General features: G+C 37.0%; 1 protein-coding gene across 19 annotated transcripts in view; it reads right to left on the bottom strand.

The window, feature by feature from the left end:
- Window positions 1-3130: 3130 nt before the first annotated feature.
- ZEB1 (zinc finger E-box binding homeobox 1) overlaps window positions 3131-20448 on the bottom strand; it is a 199340-nt gene continuing 182022 nt past the window's right edge. For all 19 annotated transcript variants that reach the window (XM_081057847.1, XM_081057849.1, XM_081057856.1 and 16 more), the window contains 3 exons: window positions 8726-10536; window positions 6470-6650; window positions 3131-6308 (listed from right to left, as the gene is read on the bottom strand). In XM_081057847.1, the coding sequence (XP_080913973.1) occupies window positions 5689-6308; window positions 6470-6650; window positions 8726-10536 (2612 nt within the window). In that variant the 3' untranslated portion in view covers window positions 3131-5688. The remainder of the gene's footprint in view (window positions 6309-6469; window positions 6651-8725; window positions 10537-20448) is intronic.

Here is a 20448-nt window from a genome sequence, read left to right as displayed (position 1 = left end):
TTTATCTTTATTGAATTTATTGGGGTGACATTGGTTAAAATTATGTTTCAAGTGTACATTTCTATAATACATCATCTCTATATTGCATTGTGTTCACTACCCATAGTTAGTTCTCCTTCCATCACCACATATTTGCCCCCTTTACCCTCTTCTTCCACCCTCCTCCCCCTTTACTCTCTGGTAACCACCACATGGTTGTCTGTGTCTATGAGTTTTTGTTTGTCTTGTTCATTTGTTGTTTTTAGTTTTACATGCCACCTGAGTGAAGTCATGTGGTTCTCGACTTTTTTTGACTTACTTCGCTTAGCATGATAATCTCAAGATCCATCCATGTTGTCACAAATGGCAATAATTCATCTTTTCTGATGGTCAACTAATATTCCATTGTATATATGTACCACGTTTATCCAATCACCTACCGAAGGACACTTTGGTTGTTTCCATGTGTTGGCCATCGTGAATAATGCTGCAATATAGGAGTACATATATCTTTACAGATAAATGTTTTCAGATTCTTTTGGTAGATACCTAGAAGAGGGACTGCTGGATCATATGGTAATTCTTAATTTTTTGAGGAACCTCCATACTGTTTTCCATAGTGGCTGTACCAATTTACATTCTCACCAGCTGTGTACAAGGGTCCCCTTTTCTCCTTTTTGATGGTACTGTTTTTAAAAATCTAAATTTTCATTTTTTATCACTACTACATAGTAGAACGATTTTTTGTATAATCATCTTGTATCCTGTAACCTGTTCTCACCTACTTTTTTTGTAAATTCCTTGTGTTGTACATACGTAACCAAGCTGTTTGCAAAAACAGTATTTTCTTTTTCCCCCCAATCTGTATGCCTTTCATTTCTTTTTCTTGTCCTGTTGCACCTGGTGGGATCACCAGTATAATGTTTAGTAAAAGTGTAAGAGCATAATTTGTTCATAATTTTAAAAGGAAAAAATGTAATTTTTCACAATTATGATATTATCTGTAGGTTTTTTGTAGATGCCCTTTATCAGATTGAGGAAATTCCCTTCTATTGTATATTGATGAGAATTTTTATGACTTGGTATTGAATTTTGTCAGATGCTTCTTCAACATCCAGTGAGATGATCATATAGTTTTTCTTGCTCTGTAAATAAGATGCATTACATTAATTGATTTCTGAATACTAAACCAACCTTGAAATCCTGAGATAATCCCACTTGATCATGACGTATTTTCCTTTTGATATATTGTTCAAATCGGTCATGTTGTATTTTCCTTTTGATTGCTCAAATTGATTTTCTAATATTTTGTTAAGGATTTTGCATCTATATTCATGAGGGATATTGGTGTGTAGTTTTTGTTTCTTGTAACGTCATTATCTGGTTTTGGTATCAGGTTAATGCTGGATTCAAAGACTAAGATGGGAAGCGTTTTCTCCTCTTCTATTTTCTGGGTGAGTTTGTGTATTGGTACAGCATCTTCCTTAAATGTTTGGTAGAATTCACCAGTGAAGCTACTTGGGACTGGAGTTTTCTGTGTGGGAAGAGTTTTTCAACTAGAAATTTAAATTCTTTGATATTTAACTATTCAGGTTTTTTCTTCTTTAGCGAGTTTTGGTATTTTGGGTCTTTCAAGAAATGTATCATTTTCATCAAAGTTGTCAAATTCATTAGCATCAAGTTCATAGTATTTTCTTTTATCCTTTTACTCTGTAGAGGAGAGGATGTCTCCTCTCTCATTCTTGATATTGGTAATTTGTGTCTTCTGTTTTTTCCTTGATCTATTTAGCTAGTGGTTTACGAATTTTATTAATCTTTTTAAAGAATCAGATTCTTATTTCATTGATTTACTCCATTGTTTTTGTTTTCTATGCCACTGGGTTTTCTATTATTGCCTCCTTTCTGTTTGATTTGAGTTTAATTTTATTATTCTTTTTCTAGTTCCTTAAGAAGGAAGCTTACATGATTGAGTCCTCTATTTTTTCTGATACAAGCATTTAACATTATACATTTTCTTATATGAACTGGTTTTGTTGCAAACTACAAGCTTTGACATGTTGCTTTTTCATTTTCATATAGTTCGTATTTTATAATTGTAATTAATTTTTACCCATTGAGTACTTAGAAATGTGTTTTCTAATTTCCAATAATTTTTTAGGGGGGATTTTCCAGATATATTTATTGTTTTCTGGTTTAATTCTTTTGTAGTCAGAGAAACCACTTTGTTTGCAATTCTTTTGAATTTGAGAGTTGTTTTATGGTCCATATGGTTTCTCTTCAGGAACATCCCATGTGTTGGCGAAAAAATGAAGTGCATTCTGCTGTTGTTGAATGGAATGTATGTTCATTAGGGCAGAAGAGCTTCCACTTTTTTTTTTAAAGTTTCAGAGGCAGTCCATATTCTAATTGTCCTGATATATCCTCCCATTGATCTTAAGAAATCTGTTCTAAGTTTACATTCTCATGTTTTCAAGGCTGATCGTAAATTTACACAGATTTGAAAAATCTCATGCCGTTCTTGTTTTCACCATGTTGTGAATGTAAATAGGTCTTGTTGACATTTTCTATTCACGTTCTTTATGGCCAGGCCATAAGTTTAAATGCACGTAGTGGGAACATGGTCTTTATATTTTGTAAGGCTTTTGTGAAAATTAATTTTGATAATAGCAGTGAAGCACCTGTGCATGGCACAAGTAACATGGGCACTGTTGTTATGCAATTTGAGGGAATACTGAGAAGTGTTCAGACGTTTTCCTTTTCAAAACTTTTCTGATAATGCCTAGATTTGTTTATTAGCCATTTATCCATATATATCAAGCACTGCCTTCTTTGAGCTTCTTATTACAGTGATGAATGCCTCCTAAGAAGGGTTACTTATTGTTATTTCCTAACCCTGTCTAGTGAATTTGTTTATTGGATAGCTGTTCTCAGTCACAGAAAAAATAAAGCAACATGATGTTAATGAGCACCTAGGAGTGTGAAGCCAGAAACAGGGAAGTGGGTCCTAAAATAAAGAAAGTCTACTAGGATTGGTCACATTTTTTACCCATTGAAAGCCTGTGTCATGCACCATGAGGGAAAGCACCAGAAAGACACCTAGAAACAAACACCAAATCAGACCAGTAAGGCAACAGAAAGAGAAGGTATAATTGAGTATTTTTCTATTTTGTCTCGTGTTTAATAGAACTTGAGTAAGGAAGTCATTAAGTTGCTGGAATCATTTAACATATATATTCTCAGATTAGAAGCTGAAGAGTAGTAAAAACATAGCTGAGCTTTGTTAACATGCAAATTATATTTTCATTCCACAAAATCTGTTGCACCTACTACTAGTGCGAGGCAGGCTGCTAGGTACTGGGGATGAGAGTGATGATGGCAGACGTGGTCCCTGTTCCTAGTGGGGAAGGAACGTGAAGAACTGCCTATGAGCTAGGATAAGAAAGGTCCAGGAGCTGTGGGAGTACAGAAGAAAGGCATCCTAAACCCAGGCTTCCCTGGAGTGACGTGAAGGATGAGAAGTCGTGGGATCAAGAGTGGGGAGTTAAGGGATTCAGGAAGAGGGAGCAACCTCTGAGGAGGCCTTTAGTTGTCAACTCTGACCTTCCCAGAAACAGTTAACCCCAAGAAAATCCATAATTTAGTGATGAGTATCTAAAACATTTAGTTTGTTACCCAAACTCAGCCCTAAATAAATCAAGTGCAGGATGACAGTCTAGTATCCCATTTCACAGAGTTTTCCAAAGAAAATCCTGATAAGGATTAAAAGAATGACAGCAGGTCAGGCTTGTTGATGCATTTTATTGTGAGATGGGGGAGTCTGGTAAAAAACTAGAAAATGATCATGATGTAACAAGGAACTTAAAAATGAAGAGTCAGATTTGTAACTTACATACATGTATACAGGAACAAATTGGCACAAAATGTTAAACATTGTTCCCAACACTGTTTATATAAGGTTATCCTAATTTGGCTTGCTAAGGAAATGAGAGTTTTATGGTTAGGCTAATCTCTTAATAAAACTGCAGAGCATCATGCTATTAGTCACACAGTGAATTTCAAAATTGAAGAGTTTTATATTAAAAACTGGGTAAAGGTAAAATGACTTGATTGTAGTTGTAAAACTAATACATTCCCATTTAAATTCTGTTCTACAGTCCCAAGGCAAGTATAAATGTTAACATAACACTGTTAAATCAAATCTCAATGCAAGAGAACCAATTGCATCTCTACTTTAAATCTTATCAACTTTCCAAATTTTCATACTAAAATATATTATTGTATTAATACAAACTACAGTATTATACACTACACTGTGTAATAAATAAAGAAATATAAAAATAAGACACATAAATATAAAAGTTTTCTAAAACTAAAAGTACATATGTCAGTAAGAAGGGTATTAATACTGCCAGGTTTGAAGACATACAGTACAAAAATGTTGCACAGATCTATAAACTAAAAGAAATAAAATAATACTGATAGGTAAAAATCAGCTAATGTTGTTAATAAACTGGGTCCATAATAACTAACATTTGGAAACAGTTATGAGCCAAATAACAATGGCATGTCCATGTGAGAAATGCAAGTACATGGATAAAGCAGATTAGAAAATTTCCCTTTCATTTCTGTAGAGAAATTCTGAAAGTCAATCAACGCAAAATGAATACTGAGGAATTAAAGGATGAAATGTCCCAGTGTTTCGGTTTCTCTGACAGAGTCAGTGGTTTTAAGTTTTATTTTGGAATTTTGATACAACAAACAAATCAACAAATGCTAGTTATTGTAGGCCACACATCAAACGAAGGCGGGTTAGAGCCTTGAAAATACTGATAAATGGCACTTACAGCACACAGGTCTTGCTTAAGGCCAAAGGAGATACAAAGCTTCATATCATATCCTTCATCTTTGTTACCACATCCTCAAACACAATTACAAACACTGATTCTGACACCTCTGCTGCCCTTACCAGTATTAACACTGTTAGTCCCTGCAATCAGAACTCAATGACAATCTTCTGAACTCCATTTTAAATCACATAAGAAACTTCAGTTCTTCTATCGGCGGCTTTCTTAAGGCTAACGATACACTTTAAATGAGAATACACTCTACTCTGACATCTAAATATTAGAAATTACTACCTTCTAGATTGAATTTATAAAAGGTAGTTAGCACGGTTTGGAACTGCATTATATTTCTCTGTGAAGGGAATTTTGTAGTGCAGAAGTTCTCACATTTTGAAAAACATAATAAAATACTGAAGCGGATTTAGCATATGTTTACCAATAAAAAATTATAAAATTTCTCCCAATTGTACAGCTCAAGAATAATCCAACATAAGAGTGATAATTAATACTGATAAAACGAAACAATGCCAGATATTTATCTAATTAATCAGTTTCCTTTAACCTGTTAAATCTTTGCTTTCTGAGTCATTTAAAGTTTTCTAATCTGCTTCATGTTACAAACTTGTTCCTAACTTTGAAAAATGCATGAAAAATTACTAGGTCTGAGGTTCAGGCACACCTGGATTTTTTTTGTGTGGTTTTTTCTTTTTTTTTTTTTTGTATTTTGTAGTTTTTAAAATTTTTACTTTACACAGTAGTGAACAGAAATCACAGTATACAGGTTACTGTGTTTCCATGAAAAGCATGTATAATATAGAACAAACTTCATTACCAATTAGCATTTATTTTCTTTCTAGAAAAACGATTAGGCTTCATTTGTTTTTTCTTCAGACACTTGCTCACTATTCTCGCTTACTTTTTGTTCTAAGCTGCTTGCTGGATTTACAGCTCCATCATCCTTCACGGCACCTTCCGATTTTGCTCCTTCTCCCTCATTCTCAGCCTCTTCTACCTCCTCCTCCTCTATCTCTTCCTCCTCCTCCTCCTCTTCCTCCTCCTCCTCTTCCTCGTCTTCCTCATCCACTTGTGGTTTTTCACATTCTTTTTCTTCCTGCAGTTCTTCCATCTCTTTATCCTCGTCCTCCTCTTCCTCTTTTTCACTGTCTTCATCCTCCTCCCTGGTCAAACTCTCTCTCTCATCTGAGTCGACCTGCGAGGGAGACGCCCTAGCGCCGACATGCTCATTCGTTAGGACTTCGGGCCCTGCCTCCTCCTGCTCCATGCTATCACGTTCCTCTGCTTCCCGCTTGCAATAGGAGTAGCGATGATTCATGTGCTGAGAGTAAGACCCCGAGTGTGAGAAACGCTTTCCACATTTGTCACACTGATAGGGCTTTTCTCCAGAATGCAATCGCATGTGTTCAATCAAATGATGTTTGTGTTTAAATGCCTTTTTACAGATTCCACACTCGTGAGGTCTTTTGCCTGCAAAAACAACAAACAAACAAACAAACAAAAAACCACAGCAATGAAATAAAATGGTGGTTTTAAGCAAATAAAATCCTCATAAGGCTTTTGGGGGCACTTCAGATTATGGAAAGGGTTAAAGATTGATTTATCAAAAACTGTCAGGTTCATCAACATACCTGTGTGTTCATATTTATGTCTTAATAATGAGCTACTCTTTTGGAATATCTTGTCACACAAATCACAAGCATACATTCCATTTTCTGTCTTCCGCATTTTCTTTTTGGGTGGTGTAGAATCAGAGTCATTCTGATCCTCTACATTTGATACACCTTCTGAGCTAGTGTCTTGCCTTTCATCCTGAAGGGAAAAAAAGAGTGAAGAAAATTCAATTTAAATTTAAAAGATAAACAAGAGACAAATAACAGTATGGATTAAATAAGTACATTGATTTATACTTTCAACAACTTGACCAAAACAACTATACTGCTTATCACTGCATCTAGGCTCCAATGGTGGGGTTAGAGACAAAAATGAGGTTGGAGTAACTGAGTCACAACTATCACAAAAATATATGGTCAATTGGTACTAGAAAGAAAGGACACAAAAAAGAAAGAATGTGTAGTAACAAAATGTATAGTAACAATATCTACTTATTTCCCTGTGAATCATTACTTTATGAGTAATTTGCAGAAAGTTTTAACTATGAGCTTCCTAAACAATCACTAATTTCTAACTGGATCCTTTACCTTCATTTTTTCTTTCTGGGTTTCATGAAGCAGAAATTAAGATTCAATTTTTTAAAGGTGGTTTTTAAATTGTATTTTCCAGAGTTTCAGAGTTCTATGAACTAACCTCCAGTCTTCTTCAAAAGAGAGAGGTTTGCTCTATCATTTTTCAAAGGAGCAAGATGGAAAAACAATGCAGGAGAGTCTATATTTTTAAATAAGAATAGTTGTTATTCAAAGTGAATCTTTAAATTTTCAGTGGAATAAAAACATTTCAGGCAGTTTTAGGAAGATAATTTTGGGCAGGAGGCCCTCATGTAGGTAGGATAATCCTGCAGGAAGCCTGTGGTGACACTGGGTCTTCTTGGATCCTTGTGTCTGTTGTAAAGACTTCCATTCTATTGCCTCTAGACTCACACATTTTCTAAAAGTTGAAAGGTTTTCCATACCATTTCTTATGGCTTTGTAAGATGGGAAAAATGTAGCCATTTGTCTGGGTCATTTGGGAGCTGCCAGTGGGTGCTAAGTAAGTTGACTCTACTTTCATTGCTATTGGATATAGTCGTAAAATTAAATGAAATGTTAGTGGCTACCCCTTTACTATTCAGAACTGTGCAGAGTGTTCTATACACTAAAACTTTAGGTGAATTCACTGGTCATGTGAAAATTTGTTTCAAGAGTTATCACAATGGTAAGAAACTCAATTCGTAGCACTATGTAAGGGGGGGAAAGCAGAAAAACATTTGAAGACATTTTAATTACTTTAGCTGCATCTACTTATAGAATATTTCAATAAAAGATCAGATTTGTCTCTATTATTCATTTGATTCAACCAGAAATTGATGGGAAAAATGGAGAGACATCAAGGTTAGTGTCACTGAAAAAGCCTGGACAATGAAACATATAATAGTCACACAAAATGTCTCTATCTAGAACTATCATGAATTTGGGGGTAAAGTTATAGAAAATGCACATATTGATTCACAACATTTCCCCATACCAGGGGTGCCAAAAAAATGTATGCACATGACTTGTATTCAACTTTTGTTATTGGTATATATTATTATAATTTTAATCCTTTCTTAAAATGTGTATACATTGTTTTGGCACCCTTTGTATATATTATGACGGAACATGGATCAATAAATTCACTAAATGAGTTCTTGGTATTCTTAATTTTTGTTTGCTTAATTAAAGCCTTTTATAAACAGAGGTGTTACCACATAAAAAGTGATAGCTAAGTTTGCCTGGTGCGCAATATCTGTGAATGGGAACATATATTCATTTATTAATGAACATAAACAAGGCAGAAACAATTATGAATCTTGGGAATACAAGTATAGAAACAGAAATCCAATCAGTAAGTATTCAAATTTTTCTTTTCTGTCTCTAGCTTCAAATAGTTCAGTCTTTAGCTGAGACTTACCCTTTTTCACAGTAGAATAACACTTTCAACTTTAATTGATAAATATACGTTGGATGCCACGAAAGTTGAAGCAAACACTCATCAATTTCCTTTCAAAAATGACAGTTGGTAACAACCTGTTTGGCTTGATAGTGACTGATTTTTATTAGAAAAAAATCACTGAAATAAGTCAAACTAGCATTTTACCAAACAGGTTTAGGATGAGTTCTTGTTGTGTGTGTGTGTTTTTTTTTTTTTTTTTTTTTTTGTGTGTGTGTGTGTGTGTGTGTGTGTGTGTTTACCTGATTTCCATTTGGCTGAATCACTTTCAAAGGTGGTTCCTGGACTGCAGGGCTGACTGTAGTCGAGTACGTGTAAGCCACCTGGGGAATCAGAATAGTCTGCTTATTGGCAGCTAGTGCTCGCAAGCATGGAACACTGTTCTGGTCAGCAATGGCCACAATTGTGGGTAACTGGGCAGTGACGGTAGGTATAGCAATATTTATGGGGTTGGCACTTGGTGGGATTACATTTACAACTGGTTCTGAGTCTGTAACACAACTGTCCTTCTGTGGCTCCTTTTTTGCGCAGGACAAGTTCAAGGGTTCTTCCTGGACAGAATAAACACTGTTCTGGTAAACACTAGTGATCGTTGACCTTTCCAATAATTCTCCCTGTTGCTTTGGTAGTGAAAGATCAAGAGGTTCCACTTGTGGTTCTTCCTGTGCACCTTCTGCTGTGTACACGTAACCCTGTGGATTTCTGGATGAGGAAAGGTTCAGAGGGGACGGGGAGGACGTAGTACTTCTGGAACCATTGATGGTGGATCCCACTGGTAACACTGGAGAGCTAGTTATCTTCAGAGGACTTTGTAAATTTATTGTGCTGTCCTGGGATTCATTTGCATTTGCAGATTGAGGCTGATCATCCTTCTTCGCAGGGATATTACCTTTGCCTGGTTCAGGAGAAGATGGTTCAGAAGACTGCACTGAAATCTGCCCAGCTTGCATCTTTTCAAACCACTTTTTTACTACCTCTAATGGTAGGTTTACTGAATCAGCAATTTTTGAGAGCTCTTCTGCACTTGGTTGTGCATTCAAAGCATAATATGCTTTTAGAAGAGACAAGAGGTTCTTTAGAGGTGGCTGACTGGGAGACAAACTGCCGTCTCCAGACCCCGATGAGGCAGAGGACTCTGGCTTCTCAGCTTCTGGTGCAGCAAGTGGAGGGAGCTGAGCAGGCTGCTTTAGCTCATAGTGCTTTAATTCTGGAAGTGCATTAATATCTCCTGGACAGTCATCACACAGAAGGCAAGTGCTATCGTTCACTCCTCCTTCGAAGCTTTTGTCCTTCTCAGACTTAACAGTAAGATCTTCGGGTAACTTTTCACTTTTGCAACTGTTTGTAGGGACTGGATTTTCTTTTTTTAAATTTTGAGGAACAACTTGTAGTTGGCTAGGCTGCTCAAGACTGTAGTTAATGATAATTTTGGTTGTTCCATCTTGATCAACCAAAGGAAGACTGATGGCTGAAATAACAGAATGGCCACCTTGTTGGATGGATGAAGCACTGATTGTTTCTTGTTCTTTGGATGCAAGATTGGCTTGATTATTCTCCAAAACTTGTCTTATTACATTACCATCTACTGCCACTTTAAGTACATTCTGAATATCACTTAAATTGATACTTATGGGAGACACCAAACCAACTGTTGGCAGAACAACAGCTTGCACCACGCCCTGAGGAGAACTGGTTGCCTGCAATGGGCCACCACCACTAAAAACCCCATTTTGTAAAGGGGTTGAACAGTTGATTCCTGAAGCAACCACTATGGGTTTGAATTCATAATCCACAGGTTCAGTTTTAATTTGGTTTACAGAAAGTTGTTCTTGAAGGGGTTTATTCTCTATCTTTTGCCGTATTTGTGGTCGTGTGGGACTGCCTGGCGATGCTGAAAGAGACGGTGAGGAACACTGAGACGTCTTGAGTCCTGTTCTTGGTCGCCCATTCACAGGCATCAAGCTGATACATTTCTTACTGCTTATGTGTGAGCTATAGGAACCAGAATGGGAAAAACGTTTCTTGCAGTTTGGGCATTCATATGGCTTCTCTCCTAAACAAACAAACAAACAAACAAATTATCAATTTTTGTGTATCCACATTTCCCCAAAACAAGCAATAACAATTTGAAAAAGGGTTACCACATAATCATCTGCTTATGATACAATTTTATTTAGAATCACCACTTTAAGTTCAAAACCTACATAAATGTTATAAACAGTAGTAAAACATTAGTCTGAACTACATGTGCTAACCAATAGGGAATCTTCTCAGCACATGCGTGTAATATTTCTGCTAACCTTTAAAACTTCAAATCAGTCTCAAATACTCCAAATCTATTACATTCTACTCTTTCAAGTAATTTTTTTTCTTATCCTGTTTCGCCAATGTATATAATTTTCTATGTTTCCCTCTACCTAACCATTTGTAGGAGAAACTAATATTAGAGGAAAAAAGTAAGTAAAATCTCCCATAAGACTTAACAAGTATGAGTATTCCTGATTGTATGAATCATGTAAATATCTCTTTCCCGTATCTATAAGGTTTCCTTGAAAAGGTCTTTTCATTGAGAAGAAAACTTTAAATATAAGGTCTTGCTATAAGCCTTGGCTTATTAAATTGTGATGCATGTACTCCCGGAGATAGATGTAAAACAATGTTCTAGTGGGTATGCAGAGAAAGCATCTTGGAGTGTCAATTTTAGTGAGAGTGGTTTTGGTAATTTAAAACACTATTTTTATATTAAAACACATATTATGCAATGTTGCACAAATGCAACATTTTGGTCAATTGTTAGGAAACAACCACAACGTCAAAGACGCTTCTTGCTTGTACCATGTTTTCCCGAAAATAAGACCCAAATGGAAAATAAGCCCTAGCATGATTTTTCAGGATGACATCCCCTGAACATAAGCCCTAATGCATATTTTAGAGCAAAAATTAATATAAGACCCGGTTGTATTTTCAGGGAAACACGGTAGAGGCCTCCTTCAAGTGGCTTCCCTCCACCTTCCAGTGTACAGGCATTTGTTCTTCTTGGCTGTCAGGGTTACTTTGGTAGAAAATTTTGAGAAGCACCGAGCTAAATGAAATATTTTCATACAACCCTAATAATTTTTACCTTAGTTTTATAGTTACAGTTCATTAATTTACAAGTCCTTGGTTACAGACTATCAGTTTCAATAAGGTAGGAAGCGATGGGTCTTGTGTGCCATTTATCCCTTATATCTATTACAGCACACGTCAAAAAGATGCATATTAAACCCTTTTTTTAGATTAATGAATGGCTAACTGTAAAATTATGAAATGTAGTGCTGCTTATTTATTTACTTAATATCAAAATAAAGCTCTTTCACTCCCCCTTCCTTTTTAAGAATTAAAATGAATTAAATTGAAAACACTGTGAAAGTCAATGTAAGCTCTCCTAGTAATGCAACGTCAATGTTGTAAAGTTTAGAAAAAGTGAGTTATATTTTCTCAGAAATTTGATAATTTGAAGTACCAACTATTAGAATTGGAAGGGACCTAAAAATCCCGCTAGGACAGCCTCCTTCTCCCTGAAAAGTTCATTTGCTCTCCTTGGCGTTGGCTCGTCTCTGCTAAAACTCCTCTCTTAAGAGATTACTGCCCCTGGGCAGCTCTAAGAAGATGGTCTAGTTTGGTTCTGCTGAGGACCACGGATTTGGCTTCAGATCCTGGCTCTGACACATACTACTTGCTTAACCTTTTCAAGCCTCAGTGTTTTGGTATGTAAATAAATGTAGATACACTCTCACTGACTTGTTGTAGCAGTTATATGAGATAATATAGCAAAACTCTCAGTTTCTCTCAGTAAATGTCAGTGATTCTTTTAAAAAGCATTTTCTACTGAATACAGGTTCAGTCAACTTGGTGTAATGCCTACTTTCCTGTCCTAGTTTCCCCTTCTGATGTGACACAGAACAAGCCCAAGTTTTCTTCTACAAGCAAGACTTTCAAGCTGATGGAGAGCTAGCTCTCTGTGCATCCTGAATCCTCCCTTGTGCAGGTTCAACACATCCAGGTCCTTCCAACACTCATCATGGGACACGGCTTTCAGAACCCTCACCCGCTTGTTAACTCACCTCTGGAAATTCCGTTTATCGATATCTTTCCAGTGGGATCCACTGAAATGTGATTCAATACTCAAAATGCATCTGATAAAAATTTCCAGAAGGGGTAAGACAAGGGATATGCTGTAGCATATCCCTCCCCTTTTTTTTTTTTACCATTTTTAATTATTTGATATCATTTTTAGATGTGCTACAAACTTGTTCTCTTGGCTCTCTTGCTCACTAGGAAAATAAGCATCTAGAATATAATTATTCTTATATTTATAAACAGGGAGGCAGAGGAGCACAATAGATAAGGAAATGGCTTTGGAGTCAGGATGCTGATGTCAGAGCCCCAGTTTTGCCATGCATTATATGAGTGACTTTGGCCAAGTTTATTAGGCTCTCTGAGCCTCCGTTTTATTCTCGTCATTAAAACACAAGGAAATAGTAGCACCTACTTCTTAGGGTTATTGTGAGGACCATATGAGTTAGTGCATACAAATAACTAGAATGTGGCTGTATATACCATATTTCCCTGAAAATAAGACCTAGCCAGACAATCAGCTCTAATGCCTCTTTTGGAGCAAAAATTAATATAAGACCTGGTCTTATTTTGCTATAAGACTGGGTCTTACATAATATAATAATATAACATAATTCCCAGTTATATTTTACTGTAAGACTGGGTCTTATATAATGTAATATAAGGCCGGGTCTTATATTAATTTTTGCTCCAAACGACGCTTTAGAGCTGATTATCTGGCTAGATCTTATTTTCGGGGAAACACGGTAGTTAAGTGTCTAACAAATGCTAGTTATCATTATTATTTTGGGAATTACCCTGATATTTTATTGTCAGAAAGCAAGTCTGTAGATGAATTATTCTAAAGCTGAAGTCATTATATTTGTTAGAAAACCCCTACTTTCTAACTTCATAGCTTTATGATTTATAGCTAAAGTACACCACCTAATTTATCTATTTAGGTTAGTGTTTGCAACTACTAAACCTTGGAGGTTACAGGAGGAAGTCGTTCACAGTTATATGATTATGAATACTGAGATTTTTTTTAAAAAAATGGCCAAGGTGGGTGTTTGGTTGCATCTGATGTAAAAACTTTTCAGGCTAAAATTAGTATGAGACCATGGAATAAACAGGTTCTCTTTTATCTCACCTCCGAGGGGAGGTGTGGTGCCCCCTGATCATAGTCGCACTTCCACATGCAGAGTTCAAATGACGGGTGACACAGATGACTCTGCAGAGGGCTTATTTTATGGGTATCAGAAGATAGCAACAATCCAGGTAATTTTAGAGAGTATAATGGAGGAGCCTGATCCTTAACACCTTTTAGTACCTTTTAAAACTCAGCTGAGAATAAAAAAATTAGAGGTTTCCTTAAAGATATACAGTCATCCATTATTACTCTAAACAGTGCTTTCAACACTATCTGTAGTTTTTTATTTTTAAAAAGATGTTTATTAAAAATATAGTTAACATATTATATTAGTGTACACCATAGTTGTTCAACATTTATCTACCTAAAGAAGTGATCATTGTAAGTCCAGCAACCATCTGACACTGTACTGTGCTACTGCAATATTATTGACTATATACCTTACGCTGTATATTACATCTCCATGACTTATTTGTTTTATACCTGGAAATATGAACCTCTTATTCCCCTTCACCTTTCCCCTCCACCTTTAAAATTTTTTCAATTACAGTTGACATTCAGCATTATTTTATATTACTTTCAGGTGTACAGCATAGTGGTTAGACATTTGTATAATTGAAGAAGTGATCCCCTGACTAGTCTAGTACCCACCTGGCACTATATTACCATATCACTGTATTACCATATCATTACCTATATTCTCTATGCTTTACTTCCCCATGGCTATTCTGGAACTATGAATTACTACTTCTTAATCCCATCATTTTCACCCTGTCCTCCAAACTGTCTAACATCTATCACCCTGATATCTAGTAGGTATATGACACCATACATATTAATAGTTACTACAACATTACCGACTGTATTCCTTATGCTATACCCTACATCCCCATGATTACTGTGTAACAGCCAATTTGTACCTCATAATCCCCCTTTTATACCTATCCTCCCAACGCCCTTCCCATCTGGCAACCATCAAAATGTTCTCTGTATCTAGGAGTTTGTTTCTGTTTTATTTTATTCTTTAGATTCCACATATAAGTGAAAAAGCATTGCATCTCTTTCTCTGTCTGACACACTCCACTCAGCACAATATCCCCTAGCTCCATCCATGCAGCTGCAGATGCAAGAACCCATTCCCATCCATGGCCTAGCAATATTCCATTGTATCTATGTATCACCTCCTCTTCATCCAGTCTTCCATCGATGGATACCCAGGTGGCCTCCACATCTTGGCCACTGTAAACAATACTACAATAAACATATGGATGTTCACATCCCCTCAAAGCAGCATTTTGAGTTTCTTCAAATAAATATCCAGAAGTGGGATTACTGGGTCCGTCTATGTCTCTTTATAGCCTTTGTTTTAAAGTCTATTTTGTCTGGTGTAAGTATTGCTATTTCAGAATATTGTTTGTTTCCATTTTCATGAAATATCTTTTTCCATCCCTTTACTTTCAGTCTGTGTGTCTTTCAATCTGAAGTGAGTCTCTTTTAGGCAGCGTATGTAATGGTTTTGTTTCTTATCCATTTCGCTTCCTATGTCTTTTGATTGGAGCATTTAATCCATTCACGTTGAAAGTAATTGTTGATAATATGTAGTTATTGCCATTTCATTATTCATATTTTTGATTCCCCCCCCCCATCTTAAAGATATCCCTCTAACATTCCTTCTAATACTGGTTTGGTAGTGATGAACTCCTTTAGCTTTTTCTTATCTGGGAAGCTCTATCTGTCTTTTGATTTTAAATGACAGCCTTGCTGGGTAGAATACTCTTGGTTGTATAGGTCCTTGCTTTTCATCACTTTGAATATTTCATGCCAATCCCTTCTGGCCTGCAAAGTTTCTGTTGAGAAATCAACTGCCAATTTTATGGGTACTCCCTTTTAAGTAACTAGTTGCCTTTCTCTTGCTGATTTTAAGATTTTCTGTCTTTAACCTTTTCCATTTTAATTATTATGTGTCTTGGGATGGGCCTATTTGGGTTCATTTTGTTTGAGACTCTGTGCTTTCTGGGCTTGTATGTCTATTTCCTTTGCCACGTTAGGAAAATGTCCAGTCAGTATTTCTTTAAATAGGTTCTCAGTCCCTTGCTTTCTCTCTTCTCCTTCTGGTACCCCTATGAAGGGAATGTTGTTATGCTTGATGTTTTTCCAGAGGTCTCTTAAACTCTCCTCATTATTTTCGAATTCTTCCTTGTCTTCCAAATCGCTGATTCAGCCCTCTTTTCCCCAGGTCTGCTGGTGATTCCTTCCAGTGCATGCTTCATTTCACTTACTGTATTCTTCACTTCTGTTTTTTTTCCTTTTTTAAACAAAATTTTTTAAAAAAATAAATTTCATTGCAGAATATTGGGGAACGGTGTGTTTCTCCAGGGCCCATCAGCTCCAAGTCGTTGTCCTTCAATCTAGTTGTGGAGGGCGCAGCTCAACTCCAAGTCCAGTTGCCGTTTTCAATCTTTAGTTGCAGGGGGCACAGCCCACCATCCCATGTGGGAATTGAAATGGCAACCTTGTTGTTGAGAGCTCAGGCTCTAACCAACTGAGCCATCTGGCTGCCTCTGATTGGTTCTTTTTTATGGTTTCTATGTCCTTTTTTATTCTTGCTGTCACTGTTGACGTTCTCACTAAATTCGTTGAGAATTCTTATAACCATTGTTTTACACTCTGTATCTGGCAGGTTGTTTACTTCCATTTCATTTAGTTCTTTTTCTGGAATTTTCTCCTGTTCTTTCATTGGGGATGTATTTCTTTGTTTACTAATTTTGGCTGCTTCTCTGTGTTTGTCTCTGTATTAGGTTGATCTGCTATGTCTCCCAGTCTTGGCTGGGTGGCCTTATATAGTAGGTGTCCTGTAGGGTCCTGGCAGTCTCCCTGGTCACTTGTGCCGGCAGCTCAAGGAATATCCCTTGTGTGGAGTGTGTGTGCCCTCCTGTTATAGTTGAGCCTTGATTGCCATTGGCACATCACTGGGTGGCACCGACCCTTAGGCTGACTGGCTGTGGGGTTTGGCCATGTACACAACTTACAGGCTGCTGTGCAGGGGTCTTACCCTACTGAGTGGGATTTGCCCCAGCAGGCTCTGGTGCCTGTTGAGACTGCCCTTTTTGTATACCACTTATGGGGCTAACTGGGCAGTGCTCTGCTGTGGTCTGAAGCCAACCTCCAAATATGTTGGTTTTGGGTTTCTTGGGAGGGGCTTCAATGCAGGCCCAGGACACCCACTGTCTGTGACTGGCTGGGGACTACCTGGTAGAATCTACAAAGAGATATGCCTGTGCTAAACCTGGAGGTGTGTGAGAGAGGCCACTCTGTGAACTGAGGACAGCTACCACTAGTACTGGGTTTGGGATAGCTCTGCAAAAAGCCAGGACACCGTGAGGACTGCTGCCACCTGCCAGCTCCTGTAAGGTTCAGCCTCATGCAGTATGTGAGTTGGGTGAGACAGGGTCTCAGAGAGTCACCACAGTGAGATGAATTGTGTTCACCAGGTTAATGTAGATCTGGTTTGGTGCCAGTGCTGAGCCTGGTGTTACTAAGCAAAAATTTCAAAGCACATCAAGGCCAGTTCCCATCTGTCTGGGGCCCTGGACCTTATAGTTGTCCAAGAAAGAGTGCAATGTGGGCAGGGATGGATGCTGAGAAAGTGCCTTGGGAGTTGTGTGAATTGGGTGGGGCGGGGCCCCAGGTAGTCACCAGGATGGAGCAAGAGGATCACCAGACCATTTGAGATTCAGATTTGGCTGTGTGGGGGAGGGCTGAACACAGGAAAGATGGTGCCCACATGCTGGCTGCATAGGAGAAGGACTCCCCGCCAAACACACACATAAGGAAAATAGCTACTGTCCCTCCAATCTTCACCCTGAAGCCACATAACTCAGACTCTCCCCATATGTCTCTGACACCCACCAAGTCACTGTCCTTCTACTGAAGCCCAGAATGAGTATCTGGGAATAAGGCTGTACGGGAGTCCTATAAGAGGACGTCTGGGTTTCGCGAATCATTCTTTCTTGCTCAGACAGTCAGAATCCCTACTATTTTCCACAGCCTGATGTTGTGGGGGCTCCTTTTCCTGGTATCAGTACTCCAGGCTGGGGAGCCCGGTGTGGGGCTGGGGTCATTCTGGGGTGAACCTTCATGGTCAAGATATCCCTCCTGATTTTCAACCATCACAAGAAGGTTTGGGGCTGGCCTGTCGACACCTCCACCCTTCCTACCAGTCTTGATGTGGCTTCTTCTTTATATCCTTAGTTGTAGGACTTGTGTTCAGCTAGACTTCAGATGGTTCTCCAGGTTGACTGTTCTTTAATTTAGTTGTAATTTTAAAGTGTCATGAGAGGAGGTAAATACAGTGTTTATTTACGCTGCCATGTTGGATCTCCTATTTTTATTTTTTGTTTTAAATTTCCAATCTACTGTGGACCAATATTGTATAAAATAGAATGAAATTATTATAGCATTGTCTTGGCATAACAGTTTCCTAAATGCTTACTCTCAATTTCTATATTTAAAGTACCAGTAACAACTAGCTTGCAGATTGGTATCAGTCCTGGGATGAAACTCAGTACCCCTGCTTGAAATCTTCCCTTGCAATAAAACAGACCATCAAAGAACTGTAGACTTGAACTGTTCAAATAGCCATCCTGGAGAAATGCTTTTTCTGAATTGAACTTTGGTGAAATATCACTAGACTCTGTTGAACAACCTTATTTAAAAAAGAAAACCCTATTAAATTCTCTGCTGTATTATTTTAAGGCTATTTCTGAGGGTGATATAGAGTGTATTTTGCTCTTTCTTCTTTATGTTGCTTCAGGGAACAAGCTTCTCTATGGCCTTTGTATCAGGAAGAAAGAAGTGTGGTTTTTCTAGCAACAGATCCTTTTATTCACGGACACTCTGGTCTTGGTTACTGATTGCAGTTTTCTTACCTCCTAAACCTTACAATCTGATTTGTGGTCCACTTCCAGCATGTGAAAAGGATTTCATAGTATTCATTTTTTTTCACATTTGCTTCATACCTGTTTTACTTAGTGTTAACTTTATTTTCTTTACATATTTTTAAATTAAAATTTCTTGTTGTATTAAAGGCACAGAAGCCTCATTAAATGCTTTTAAGAATAAGACAGATATAAATACATAATGAACGGACAGTGCAGTTTTTTGTTCCATGACATGGCCTAATTTATGGTAGCTTTTAAAGAAGCAACAGTATACTGTTAGCTTATATAAAGATCCTGACCATCCAAACTCCTAAAATTTTTCTGTAGGTACTACAGACGATAGCTCCCTACTTACTAGCTGACCGAGACTGACTGTTGAATATCAATGCAGGATCCTGTGATTAAACTTGTTTAAAATACAAATCTAGAAACAGTTTACATTAATCTTTGGTATGACCCATGTTTTCCAACTTCGTATCATCCATAGATCTGATAAATCCTCCCACACAACTGCAATAGGACCATATGACATTCATTTTGTACATAAATCTTACTCTAAACTTTATTTTCCTTCCTCTACACCGTGTCAACATTTAAAAAAGCTCTCCTGAATTAGCTATAACTCTATCAACAACTTCAAGTCATCTCTGGTAAGAAGGGAGATTATTAAAAATGCATTATTGATAAAAACAGGAGCTAAGAAATAGGATCCTGTGGCTGGCTGCAAAAGACAACCTCTACTTTCCAGAAACATAAAAGTGTGAAAATGAATAAATGTTTTCTTTAAGACTCTTGGTTTGAGCATTTTAAACTGGTAATTTTAACTTTATTTAACTCTCAATGAGCAATACAGTAAAACTTCCAGAACCTTTGCAGTTCCAAAATAAAATACAGGTATCACGAATCACTCCTCACAAAGACACCCAAATGTACTCTTTTTGTACGATGATGTTTGTAAAATATAAGTGTCAACACAATAATTTTTGCAAAATAAGCAATATACAGATGCCATAATATCCCATTCATTAGCTAACAGTTTTCTTTTTCATTAAAATTATTTAAATATAAAAACAGCATATCAAAATTACTCAGGATACAAACAGATTCAATCATGCAATGTAGGGTACTATTAAATTTTCTTGGTAGCTTTTATTCAAGTAGAGCCTCTGAAGAAATGCAGATATAACTATGTTTATTTAAACATTTCTAAAAGAGAAATAGTATTTTTACCACATAAAAATATTCATTTTGTAAATAATGATTTAGAAAATGACATGGAATAGAAAGGTTAAAATGATGTGGGGGGCATATATTTCTTTTAAATTCTCATTAATGCCGCAGTTCTCTTTCCCTTTATGCTGCCCTCTCTTGCTAACTCCACATCACTCCTCACCATTTCCTATCTGGAGTTTCGTTTCTATTTCTCTCACCTAAACAATGTCTTCATCTCTTAATTTCCTCATGCAAATTGTACCTCTACACCCTTTTTCATTACCTTGTTAACTGTGCAAAAGAGGCAATGACATTAATATTCATCAGAAAGCTGAAGTGGTTTTAGTTGTACTTCTTGTAAAACATGCTATATTCTGATAAGGTAACTTGGAGTATGTCATGTTATATTAATTTGATATACTTTAGTTAAGGATTTAAACCGCAATAAAATACTGTTTATAAGCAGAATATTTCTCCAGATTAGTCTTTATCCTAAAAGAAAAACCAAAGCATTTCTTATCATGTGTGTACATCACCTTACAATATTCATTACCACATATGCTAAGCT

Source organism: Rhinolophus hipposideros, assembly GCF_964194185.1.
Source record: "Rhinolophus hipposideros genome assembly, chromosome: 1".
In the NCBI taxonomy this organism is placed as follows: domain Eukaryota; kingdom Metazoa; phylum Chordata; class Mammalia; order Chiroptera; family Rhinolophidae; genus Rhinolophus; species Rhinolophus hipposideros.
This window is presented reverse-complemented; position numbering and strand designations above follow the sequence as displayed.